This window comes from Cyanistes caeruleus, chromosome 4 (genome assembly GCF_971803275.1).
Source record: "Cyanistes caeruleus chromosome 4, bCyaCae1.hap1.1, whole genome shotgun sequence".
Classification (NCBI taxonomy): domain Eukaryota; kingdom Metazoa; phylum Chordata; class Aves; order Passeriformes; family Paridae; genus Cyanistes; species Cyanistes caeruleus.
In genome coordinates this window covers 15113774-15127479 of record NC_141704.1, presented here as the reverse complement: position 1 = coordinate 15127479, position 13706 = coordinate 15113774, and the positions used below count along the sequence as shown (strand labels likewise).

The 13706-nt window shown below is 35.9% G+C and overlaps 1 protein-coding gene across 2 annotated transcripts in view; it reads right to left on the bottom strand.

Annotated features, from left to right (window-relative positions):
* Positions 1–13706, bottom strand: part of CPNE8 (copine 8) — a 72571-nt gene that overhangs the window by 28984 nt on the left and 29881 nt on the right. For both annotated transcript variants that reach the window (XM_086886858.1, XM_086886859.1), the window contains 4 exons: positions 9875–9938; positions 7431–7534; positions 5549–5653; positions 2466–2507 (listed from right to left, as the gene is read on the bottom strand). In XM_086886858.1, coding sequence (XP_086742984.1) covers positions 2466–2507; positions 5549–5653; positions 7431–7534; positions 9875–9938 — 315 coding nt within the window. The remainder of the gene's footprint in view (positions 1–2465; positions 2508–5548; positions 5654–7430; positions 7535–9874; positions 9939–13706) is intronic.

Below are 13706 nucleotides of genomic sequence, written 5' to 3'. Positions count from 1 at the left end.
TGATATTTGAAAATATGTAAGAGCTATTTGATGATGATAATATGATCATGATATTACATTACAATTACTCTAACAACCTAATGTAGGAACATGAAGGAAGCTGAACACAAAGCACCATGGTGGTATTTTTCAAAGCACAAGTAACACAGAATGGGGAAAAGGAAAAAAAAACTTCATAGTCAAGACTCAAGTCAATTCATGATTCAGAAATCAAGTATATGCACTATAATTTTGCCTTCCTGATTGCAGAACAGCCTGTAATATTCAGAATAACTTGCTTTGATACCTAGAGAGCAGGCAATCTTTCAAAGATTGGTCCTGCCCTGTCTGCATATTTTGGGATCAAACAGATTCAGCATGGTGAAGTGTCTAGCTGGCGTCACAACAGCTTATAAAAACTGTCCATCACAAATGGAAATTAATATAAACTGAGGAACAGTAGAGTTGTACAAAAAATCATTAAACTCTTGAATGGGATTAATTTCAGATATACTTGGCAATGTCAAAGTTAAATTAGGCACTTAGGTTTTGCTATCATCACTATGTAAGTTTATAGGCACCACCAACTGGCACTTTACTCCAGGTAGGATGGATTCAATCAGACCATTCTCCCCTGTAAGCCACTGAAGTAGCTTAAATGATTAGTTCAATCTACTTGTCTGATTTTTGCATTGTCTACAGTCACATGAGATGAGTGCTGTCTCTTCTTTCAGAGGAATTTTCCATATAAGATTTCAGTGCTCAGTATGTTCTATACTCAGACAGAAATCAAAAAGAAAAAAAAATCATACCATTAGAATAAAAAGGAAATCGTAAATGGTCCTTCACTTTTTGTTTTTTAGATATTAATTTTACAGGTATTTAGATTGTGGTGTCAGCAAACACAGATAGTATTTGGAACTATTTGGGACTGGAGAGGCTAATTGCCTAAAATCTACAGCATGTTCAAGATTTCACTCAGACTTGCAGTTACTTAGTGTTAGTTGTCAGATTTCTTCCTTTTCTTTCTACTCTTACAGACATTGGATAAAGTGATAGCATGAGGGGTTTGATACCTTGATAAAAGATAATCCTTATTTTTTATCAACTTGGCAATACAATTTAACTTTTCACTGCTAGCTTATTTTCAAAAAATGTGGTTTATACACAAATACATAAAATTTTTAAGGATTTGCCAAATCTCATTGAGAAAAGAATGTTAATAGAAATTCTAACTAGGATGCAATGACTTTTTGCTACTATGGCTTTTAAAATTGAAATACACTTATTTTAATTGCTAGAATGTGTTATTTTGTCTCTCCAGGGAATATCTGATCAAGAAGGATGAATTTATACTGGCAGGTATTCACAGAGGGTAAATGTGAGAGAAGAATGCTCAATAATCAACAGGCTTCATGATGGAAAATCAAAAAGACAAAATTACAATCCAAGAAAGCTAAATAGGCTTTTGGGTCTTGTCAGCAAGGAAATGAACAGTAGCACAAGATAAATTTGCCTATTATGATTACAAGACATGTTGCCACAGAAGCACAATATCATTATCTATAATACTAGAAGCAAACTGCATTGGTAGTATTAAAGAAATTACTATGGAATAAATAATATGCTTTTAAAAATCAAAATGCAAGTGAATTTTCATATATTTTAAAATCTAAATTAAGATTAATAGGAAATAATTAAGACAAACCAGCTTAAAGATAAATGGAAATAAACATATTATGGTATTACATTTCAGTTCTAGTACCAAGACTTATGAATACAGTTTCTAATCAAAGTATTAAGATATAAGCTCAAACATTTTTAAAAGAACAAGACGTACTTGTCCCCGTGTTAAAACATAATTCTACCTTGTCAAAATAAAGGCAATTTGAAAGGCTCATTTCTTCAAAGAAAAATGTACAGCCAGTACACTGGGGTTTACAGCTCTTAAGAAAAACAGATATCCCTCCTGAATTTAGCAACAGAAATCCCACGTATATTCCAGCGTCCTCTTTCAAGGGGAGTGATAGAAAACTCAGGTCTTCCAACTCCAGAGTTCACAATAATGTTTTGATGAAGACAGACACAGAAATGAACATTAACACCCCATCTGAAATTAAGGTAATTAATAGGTAGCTTCTGCATTGCAATATTTAGGTCACTATGAGCAGCCATTGCAGGGACATGCATTTTATCATGTTTCAGGGATGAATATACACACAGCAGGTTTGAAATAGCCTAATTCATCAGTATTCACCACAACTGCAAAACACAGAGCTGTATCACAGCAGGATTTCTCTCTAGTACCTGTACCTCTAAATACTGACAAATAACTAACTTTCTCTAATATTATGCTAATAATATTTCTAATATTTCTCTATTATGCTGGACACTAGAAACATTTATAAAATTTATATATACATTTATGAAGTGTATAAACATGCAGGATAAGGGATAACCCTTAAGTTAAACAGAAATAGTCTTACCTTCCATCTCTATCCCAGTCATACACTTCTACTTTAATTGTCCTAAAATGAAAAAAAACAAAACAACAACACAACCCCATTAAAATGTGAAGTATGTACCTGGATTGCTTTTAAGATTAACAGCATAGGGGTGCATCAGTTTTGCCAAATCCTAAAAGCAGAATTTTTCAGTCATTTCTCATGGGGCAGCGAATAGCCTGTCAGATAACACAACGCATCTTCATAAATCAATAGCTAAATACAGTGGAAACTAAGGAAACAAACACATTGGAAGTTTAACCAATATATTTTTACTTGCTGATGCTCTGAATTTTCTGTGGTTTTTTTGAATAAAATGATTCTTTAAACCTTAAAGTATTATCAAAGTTTTTAAGAACTGTTTCCTTATGAGTAAAGTGAACCCTTGAGGGCAGCTCTAACCTTGCTTCAGGGATGACTGGGAAACAGATAAAAAGGAAAAAGCAGACATTTCCAGGGTAAAGATCAATTGTATTCCTTAAACCTCAAGGGTGGATTTCTTAAAATGAAAATACTACAGAGCATATTATCATCAACATCCTTGATGAAACAGGAAAGATATAAGAGGTTAGAGATAGTATGTAAGCTTATTCATCTCCTTTTACTACAGAAAGTATATATATGTAAGCAAATTCAACTGTCACTAACAGGAATCCTATTTGGCCTAAAATGAACTGAACACAGGACAGAAAAATAACACATCCAGACCTCCTGTATTTTAAGCAATAAGTTAGCCTACTTTTATTCTTCAGAACAGTTTCATGTGAAGTCATCAGGGCTGTCTTATTAATAGAGGGGACAAGAATCTAAGCAATTGCATTATAATTTGCTTCCCTGCAAGCTGATCCTCATTCTTCCAATCACATACAGTCAAATATATATTGATTAATTTTCTTTACTAAGAAGGGACTCTTCTGGGATAAAGCTGAGCAACAGCTGATATTATATACAATATAATATCAAGTAATTCACACCTGGATTATTCATTTTTTATGATATTCCAAAATAGGTAAAGGAGTTGCTTTGTCTGGATGGACCTCTTTTCAACTCAAATTTAAAGACTCCTAACCACACCATTTGTTATATTTTATAGCTCTTGCATAATTCAGGTTGGATTTAAGTAACCTTACAATGAAAACTGATTAAAACGGAAGTTGTTCTGCCAAACAAAATTAAAAAGAACTCCAAACCTTTTTTATCCCACCACGTATTTCAACCTTCAAAGGAAAGTAATTTCACCTTCAGATGAATTCAGCAAAAAAAAGGCACTATCACATTTTTTCCCCTAGACAATCATTATTTTACTGACGTTTGAAAACCTGTTGTAACAGACAGAACACACTACTAAGTTAAGATTTACATAAGGTTTAGTGGGATTTAAGTTTTGAATTGTCTTACAAATCTGTGTTCAAATAGCAAAATCATCTCAGTGAGAAAACTTGGATTATTAAAATAAATTATTAAGAATATCAAGATAAATTCCTGAGAAGGATCTTCAGACAGGTAACTGCAGTGAGAGCAATTCATCCTTGAATAAAGCTCCTCTCTACTGAAATTTATTTCATATTAAAGGATTAATTACAGATCTTGACTTTTATCTATTTTGCATGACATGCAAGATATTAAAAGACCTTTCCAATCTTCACATACTGAAACTTAACCTTTACCTTAAAGGACACAGTTTAGATGATAGGTTTCCTATTTTAGTATTAAAAAAAACCACATTTCATTTAAAATAATCAAGGTTAGACATGGGTATCCATGTTTTAAATTAAAAGGTGGACAGAGTTCATTCAGAAGCATGCATTAGCTGAAGATTTAGTCTCCACAACACCAGAATAAACATTTACTGTGACATGTTTCTACTAATGATATTATTCCCACCTTTCACATCTATCACAGAACCCAGAGCAGCAAAATTTTATCTGTGAAACTATCACTATCTTAAGGAGACCTTTGGGGACTGTATTTTTATGCATTATCATGAGGATGTTAGCAAGTTAATCCTAACCTGTAGAAAGAAGGGTTTTCTAATTAAAAAACCTCAAACCTCCAAAGTTTTTCTGGACTATCAGCAGGTTAATTTAAATAACCGCTAATGACTACTTCTTAATTTGAAACGTGATTGTTGTATGCAGGGACTATGAAGTTTCATGGAGCCTTTATTCACTGAACACAGTATGTTGAAAGCAGATCAACAGCAGATACACAGTAATAATTTGAGGAGTGCTGTTGCACTTTTAAGTTCCCTTAATTTGGAATGCTGGAGTTATTTCAATATACCTGCACATCTTTTCTAATTATTATGAAAACGATTCTTTTAAAATATGATAAACAGTGTAGAGTCCAGAGACCAGCTTAATGAATACTATTTTGCTTATGCATTATGCACATTAACCCAATTACAAGTAAAAAATTCTGTCTGAATATGCTCATTACAAAATTGATTCATTTTTATTGCATCTAAGTGAAAGAGCAACCAACATGGCCATTTTTAAGAAGTCCAAAAACACCCATTTCCACTGAACTAATTTGCTCGTTGTTAGTGGTAAAACGTTGATTAAAAGCACGATAGTATTACCACCTAAAGACAGATCCTTTTGCATGGAACCATTGAAAACTTCAAATCTGAAGATGACTACCTTCTGTGTTTCTCATCTATTGATTTATGTATTTAAAGGCTTTCCATTATCAGCATCCTCTGACATTACATTGTCATGCAAGGAAAACACATGATTGTTTTTCATTGAAACATTAAAAAATACTTGTGTACACTTGTCATAGAGACCATGCTTTAAATTAGTCTTTTCTTTTTAATTCACACCAAAGAGAGCAAAGAATTTTTTCCAGAAAACACCACTAGCATCTCCTACAGATTTAGCATATTTGCTTTTTTTTTCTAAATTGTCTAATGAGATGAACTGTTTTAAGCAGCTATTATCCTTCAAAATGTTGATTAGATAACACCAGGGCCTGGACTGCATAGAAAAAGTTACATACAAAAGAACACATGAGTTAGGGAGTAAAAAATTGTATATGCTAAAAAACTTTTAGCCACAGCTTACCGGTCATAGTCTCCATTACACAGTGCTCTGACAGAAATCTTGAATGCCTGCCACACTGGATTTAATGTATTTTTCACAACTTCTGTTTTGTGGCAGATTGTAAAACTGTAATTAAAACAAAAAATAAAGATTCATTCTGTATTTATTTACTTTTTCTTTTATGTCATCAAAGATGGAATTAAAAGAGCTGTAATCATTCATACATACAATGTCCATATAAAATATAAGGTAAGAAAAAAAGAAATATGGTGAAATTGGAAGGAAGGAAAGACTGAAGAGAATCACTGGAGAGATATTATAGACTAGAGTGCTAAACAACTATCTAAATGTTTTTACCCAAAACATCAACAGCCACTTAACCATTCAGTGAGTATTTCAGGGAAGAGTAGCTTCCATCCCACTTGTTTAAACAGACCTTGTACATACAGGAATCAGTCACAGATCCAGAAAGAAAATTATCTTGTGAGGATCTAACTCTTGCTTAGATATCAAGAAACTGATCCAAGGGAATGGTGGCTTTCAGATTCTTATTCACCACTCTGTCCATGATTTTTTAACCAGGGCTGTCTTAGGTAAAACATATATGCCTCTTTGAGATTCTGGTATCACCATCACTCATGAGCTGTATTAGCACATTCTGCTTTCTCTAAATGATGCAAAATTAAAATACCTCTTTTGAACCCCCATCCTGGGGACTGAATCGTTCAAAAGAAAACAAGAGACAAGGTCACTGGTGAAATTATTACTGAAATTCCTCATCCAGTTGCAACTAAAGCTATCCTTTGAGGGAATGTCCTCCTTGTGCCCCAAATGCCTACACTTTTATCCTGGCTGTGATTCATAAGACATGACCAAAGCCAAAAAAATTAAAAAAGGAAGCATCCTTTTGCTACAGGTGCAGAAGTACTGCCCCAACATCTTGTTGGATTCAGGAGACCCATAAAGCATCAGTGGCTCAACACTCACCCCTTAGAAGGAAGAGGGCAAGAGAGGCTGCATGTACCAGCACTCCCAGTAATACCCACAGAAAGTCCACCAGTGACCTTAATGCCACTCACAAAGGAGCTGTAACTCCTCTAGGCTTGCAGTTTTACACAGGCAGTGTTTACTCAGGAAACTGTCCCTGTAATCTTCCTCCAAAAGAAAAAGAGCAGGTAACAGACACACACCCATACACAGATTTATGTCACTGGTTCCAGTTAAGCTACAGAAAAAAGTAGTATCATACATGTAGCCTTAGGTTTGATGTATGTTAGAAATGAGGACTTTCAGTTTCCAAGAAATCTTAACCTGCCAGTAGAGCTCCACAAAGGCAGAGTGTTGGGTTGATCATGGCATATCAAGGCTTAGCAGTGGAACAGAAGAGATTAGTCTACTTTAACAAATTAAAGCATGAATATAGCAAACAGCCATTCGTAAAAAATATAAATTCTATTTTGAGGATTTTAAAATTCAATTTCCTAGAACTCTGTCAAAAAGATAAAAGATATTTCCTAATTAAAATTTGCAGTATACAATGCTTTTATCTAACACAATTTCTAAGCAAGAACCTATTTTGCAGCTCCAATTTCCTTTGATAATTCAATTTAATTGGATACTATATCTTATAAAAAGTAGCACTGTTTAGCTATTTTATTACAATTAATTGTCATAGTGCTCTACATTTATGAGATGTGTACCTCTTAGAACCCTAAAGTGAAGTATTTGATCAATTTGTTTCAAGTTTTATTCCTGTACTGCACAACATGACAAACTGAAACCAAACAAACATTATAAAAGAAACACAGCTTAATCTGAAAAATATATAAAAAAAATTAAAAACTGTATTATCTGTAAATAATTGAGTAACGATTAGCAGCAAAAATACTCAACAGGTACCTACCTGCCATCTTCATTGCTTCGATGAAATACAAGGAAAGGATCAGATTTCCCAAAGAAGTCTTTCTTGTCTAGCTTATTTGCACAAAATTGCATTAGAACTGAATCCTGAAATCGGTAATAAAGAAAAATTACATACAACAAGCAGTCTACGACACTAAAAAAATAAATGGGAGTGTCTGTCTTCTGAATGCCCTCTACATATTCACATTTGTACAATGCCTTCATAGTGCAGTTTGAATGGCTGGAACCAAGAATTCCTTTGTAGGGACACGAGAAAAAGAACAATTTTCTAAGCTAAAATGGCTCGGGATTTTTCAAGGATTTCCTGACATGCAAAACTGTGTTCTGAAAGAAGTAGATGCACTGACAAGGAAATTAGATTAGAATTAATTTTAAAAACTCAAGTCAGACATGACTCAGTGTCATTCCTTCAGTGACTTAGACCTATTGTTGTTTGCTCCTATTGCCTGTCCAGAAAATGGCTGCTGGTTCTTAAGAATCTGGAACTTTCAAGAAAATGAGCCTGAATGGTTCATCCAATCTGACAACAAATAAGTAGAAAAGTTTCTTTGCTGTGATCAGGCAAACTGAAAGTCACAGAGGTCACACTTTGGGCAAAGTCAAGAATGAGTAAAGGCTTATAAATGCAAAGATAAACCTGCAGACTCACCAGCTAACTGAGGCAGGGCCTGCAGGAAGACTGTTCCATACACTGATCTGGAAATGCAATAGCAACGAGAGGAGGATGACAATGTTGGCTCACCACTGAGTGGGGCAGGGGACCAGGTGACAAAGGACTTTGAAGGTCCATGTTTCTTATAGCTTTCTATGTCTTGGTCTTACTGCTAAGATTTGCCTTCAAGACTCTTGGGAACCTGAGACCCAGACCTGAGAAAGTCTGGAACAAGGATAACTTGCACTTGGTAGAGGAGGACCAGGAAAGGTAGCATTTAAAACAGAACAGACATACAGAAGTCCAAAGGACTTGGTAGGATCCACCTGAGAGTGCTGATGGAGTTGGCTAATATCACTGTGGAGCCACTTTCACTTATCTCTATAAAGTTATGATATTCAGGGAAAATTCTCTCATCTTTGAGAGAGGGCAAGAGGATCCAAGCCAGTTTTATCCCAAACCCTTAGATGATAGAGCAAATAATCCTGGAAAACATATGCAAAGACATGAAAAAGAAGAAGGTGGCTAAGACATCAGCAGGGATTTACAAAGGGGAAATTGATGCCTGATCCACTGGAAGCCTTTCCTCCCAGAATGAGAAGCTGAGTGGATGAAAGGAGCCTAGTGGATGTTGTTTATTCTTAATCTTAGCATGGCCTTAGACACCATCTCCCATAAATCCTTGTTCACAAACTAATGAATTATAGACTAGACAACTGGACAGCGAGGGACACTGAAAAATGGCTGAACTGCTGGGCTTCAAAGGGTCATACTGAGTGACACAAAATCCACCTGGGACCAGCCACTAGCAGTGTATCCAAAGCATCAAAAGCGGGCCAAGAATGTTGAACATCTTCATCAATGAGCTGGATGACGGACAGAGTAGACCCTCTGCAAGTTTGAAAACAATACAAAACTAGAACTAGCAGTTTATACAATAGAAGGTTGTGCTGCCATTCAGAGATATCTGATATAAGCTGGAAAAACTAGCCACTATGAACCTCATGGGGTTCAACAGAGTGAAACGACATGTAATGCACTTGGAAGGGAATAACCCTATGCTCCAGTAGAGGCTGCAGGCCAAACAGCTGGAAAGCAGCTTGGCAGAAGAGGACTGAAGTGGCTTGGTGAACATCAAGTTGATCAATGTGCCCTTGGCAGGAAAAGCCAACAGCCTGCTGGGCGACATTAGGAAGGGTGCTAGCAGAAAGTTGAAAGAAGTGACCCTGTTCTGGTGAAGGCTGCTCCTGAAGTACTGCTCATTCCTGGAGCACTGTTCTAGGCTCCCCAAGGACAACACAAACATGCTGAAGCAATTCCACAAAAAGCATCACTAAAATGATTAAGGGATCAGACCATCTCTCATCTGAGGAGAGGCAGAGAAAGCTGAAATTATTTAGCCTGGGGAACAGAAGGTTTATCAATTTGTGTAGAGTGCATGACACATAAACAGCCTATAGTTAGTGGCATCCAGTGGAAGAAAAGGTGGCAATATGTACATACCTGAAATATGAGAAATTCCACTTAAATATAAGGAAAATTTTTACTCTAAGTGTGCTGAAAAGTAACTCTGTAACAGAGTGATTGTGTAGATTGCTTGGACTCAAAACCCAACTGCAAAGAGCCCTCAGTAACCTTCCCTAAGAAGGCCAGGAGTACTGGACTAGACAATCTTCCAACGTTTTTTCCAACTTCAGCAACTCAGTGATTCCAAAATAATGAGTTTTGGAATAAATTTAATTTTATTTATGAAAAGCAATGAGCACACTTACTCTGCAACATCCTAGTTCCTCTGCTGTTACTATGACCGTTCCACACTTCTTCCCAGGAATTCCTCTGCAAGAAAACACAACCACATCACCTTAATTCCTTAATATCACATATGAAAGTTACAAATGACACAGTGAGCACATGGGAAGTTTTCAAGTCACAAAGCTGATGGAATGTAATTCAGTTTCCCTTTTCTGCCACTTGATCTGTGTAAAAAAGTTGATTTACCTTAAGTAAATTGGTAATGAGTTGCATATTTATTCTAACTAGAAAAAACACATCAGTTTTAATATTAAAGAAAACAGCATTAAAAGTTTAAATAGGTTGAAATAGTAACAGAATTCTACTGTCCAGCCCCCCATTGATGTTTCCTTTAGAGATGACTCTACGACTGATTTGTGAAAAACATCCTATTTCAAGCTTTACTTAAACAAAATACCTAAAATATAGTTAAAAGTAAACACCAGCATTATTTTACAGCATTTATTCTGAAATGTCTACTGAAGAAGACACATAATTATCTCACCATCATATCTGATACAGGAGTTGCAAAATAAATTACTATTCACCCAAGCAGCAATTTAAAACATATGCTGCACACCAGAAAGCCCAAAACAGTTCCTCAGCATAAAAAACAGCAGAGAAACAGAAAACCCACACATAATCTGATAGAATTCAGTGCCAGCAGCCTTTTGGAGGGGAAAACACTCAACACAGAAGGCCATGTGCCTTATAAAAGGAGGACAATATTAACATGATGATTGATAAAGAGGTGAAATACTTCATCAAGATTAGCACAACATTTCTTCATAGAACAAAAAGTTCTCATTATTCAGGAACTAAAAACTCTACCAAGTGACTTGTGCAGCTTTTGATACTATTAGGTACAAATTTTGTATGCTTAAATCTACATGAATGAAAATAATACTGGACCATTTGCAGACACCAAAGGGTTGTTCTCTTATAAATTCCCTTACAAATCATTCATTAAGAAAAAAGTCCTTAAATGTAAAGTAAGCACCCTGACAAAAACTTCAGTGGTCACAGATCAGGCAAATGGAACAAACTTTAACTAGTAATCATGCCCTGTAAGAAAATAATAAAATAATTTCAAACTGGTTGAAATTTCAAGTACAAAAAAAAATCATTACTTAGTGATTCATCATTACAGACCAGTCTATCTAATTGCCAGAGAAATATTGACTAATACTATGTTGAAGACAAGCATGTAAGAGTTCCACCTGTTTAAATCCAGAATGAAGTGCCATTGCCCATCTTCCATAGCTCTAAGGGATAGCTGGTAGTGAGCAACCCTGGAACTGGCTCTATTGCACTGAAATTACAACAGAAAATTTATGTTCAGGCAACTAGTTTCTCAGGGTTTCTCTGGAAAAAGTTACAGATCAGGGGTTTTGGGGTACTAATTAGTGATAGATAGATAGATAGATAGATAGATAGATAGATAGATAGATAGATAGATAGATATTATCTGTAATCTGTATAGCATAACTGCAGTCAACTCCACCATTCAGGGCTAGTTATCTGAAATGCAGATATAGAAAATGAGCCAGTCTAAGTGTGAACAGGCTGCATATTGAATAAAGGGAAACAAAGTGGGAAAATCTACGTTTCAGTGGGTCCTACTAGACTTGAGAGTCCAGAACCTGTAAGTTTCTCTGCAATGATCAACTCTTTTTGCACAGTATTTGAAGGAGCAGGTAATTTCACTGTTAGAGGAACAGAAGAGACAGCCATTATCAAATGAAAGGTTTTCAACAATACCTGCATGTCTAGATAAGATACAGTCCTAAGAAGTAATTATTGTCTCCTTAGAACAAATTATTCCACAATTGAGACACCACATCTGCTGCACCAAGAGAAGTTTAAAAGGACACTCTGAAGAGTACTTGTGCTTTAACAAGGACTGAAAGGAGTCTGTGTAAAAGATGACAATTTATGTGGAAATTCAAACCTGAGAGGTGAAAAAGAGCGTCCAATTTTCCAAGCTGGAATTGCAATGAGGCAGTGGACGGAACATTTTTCAGGTCATTCAAAGTTTTACAGTCTTATCCCAGAATTTGCAGAGCCTAGCCCTCTGATAGTCACATCCACAGATAAAAGGACAGGACAAATATGTATAGGAAGTCAGTTCAGGTGTTTTTCTATCAGTTATGTTCACAGCAAGATGACAGGAGGAAAAACTTTACATAATAGGCCAGCTGGCTCCAGTACAGCCTCATCAGCAGGCAACATTCAGATGTGAATAACTAGCATAGAACACTCATTAAGCTTTGTGATAGCCCTATCTCCTAATCAAAGGGAATTCCTACAGGAATGCACTTAGCAGATCCTGAAAAAAGCCACTGCTCAGTTATAAATGTGGCTAGCATCTTCTCTCTAGGAAAACAGAACATGTAAAGATATAATTCTGGATAATGTCTGAGCAGGTGACGTTTTCATGAGAGATAAATGAAACCACACCATTTCTGGAAGTAGATGTATCTGCACATTATCCTTTCATGTCAATACAGCTGGAACATGGGAGGCCAGTCAGAGTAAATCTTACATAGACAGCCTGTTTTTAGAAGGCGTTTAATGAATCTAGTAACCCAACAGGTAAAGAGAACAACCATTACTATTAAAATGTCACATTATCCATTTCATCTTCTTTGAATTACTAGAATTATTTTCCAATAGAAATTATCCAAAGGAGATGTTCACATATGTACCTGACCAGTCTGTAAAATAAAGTGCAACACTAAAGTATGTCCTTGAACAAAAAATGCTCACTGTCAGAAGTGCAACAGGCTACCACACTACAATACTGGGAGCAAGACTCTCCTGTAACAGACTCCATAAAATTCCAAGTCCTTAATGGCATCAGAAACAGAGAGGGAGGTTCAGGGGACAATCTCACAATTGCCAAGAAGAAATACTATCAGGTTCATGCCTCAGAGCTGTAATCCACTGGTGCTTGTAATACCAATGAAATTGCATGGCATGCATGCCACGTAGGCAAGGAAAAATGTGAATTGTCAACTTTTGTACTTGGCACGAAGAAGTGCAAGGTGTGTTTCAGCCTTCCTGCTTGAACACAGCAATGATGACCCTCTAGGCTTGAGACCTTTGACTTTGAGGAAGGACAAGACTATCCTTTCATTGTAGACTTCCTAAGGGAACGTTCCCACATGATACACAATCAGACTCGAAGCTGGGCAGCTCACAGCAGCCATGGAGTCCTGAATTGTGTAAGACTTTTGTAAATGCTTAAAATAGACTGAGCTGAAGAATAAGCATCAAGTCTTTCTAATTTTAATTTTTAAAGAACATCAGAGCTTACTTGAAGGCCAATCAGAAAATGGAATTCAATCTTCTCAAACTGCTTAAGTATAAAAAGTGCTACTTCTGTAGGGTAGCTGATTGGGATTAAAATGGCACCAAGCATTCTCTAATTTGTACATACATTGGCAGAGAACTGAAGAGGGAAAATGTTAATGAACTTCAGAAATATGGCAAAAAGATAAAGCTCTCATAACTCATAGATCATAAAGAGCATTCATGCTATGAGAACACAGACCTGACATCATAAAGAGAATAGTAAATTCAAAGCAGTAAATAGCCTTAAGAAGACATGCAATATTGTCTATTTAATTACTTCTCATTGTCTGAATATTTAAAGACATTAAACACACTTCTATAACCAAACAAACCTGAAATGCAATGCAATAGTTAAATGAATAACAAAAATGTCTCCTAGACACCAAGATGTCCAGACTTCAGAGAATCCAGAATGGACAATCACTCCGGCACAGTTGTCAAATCACAGCACTGTCA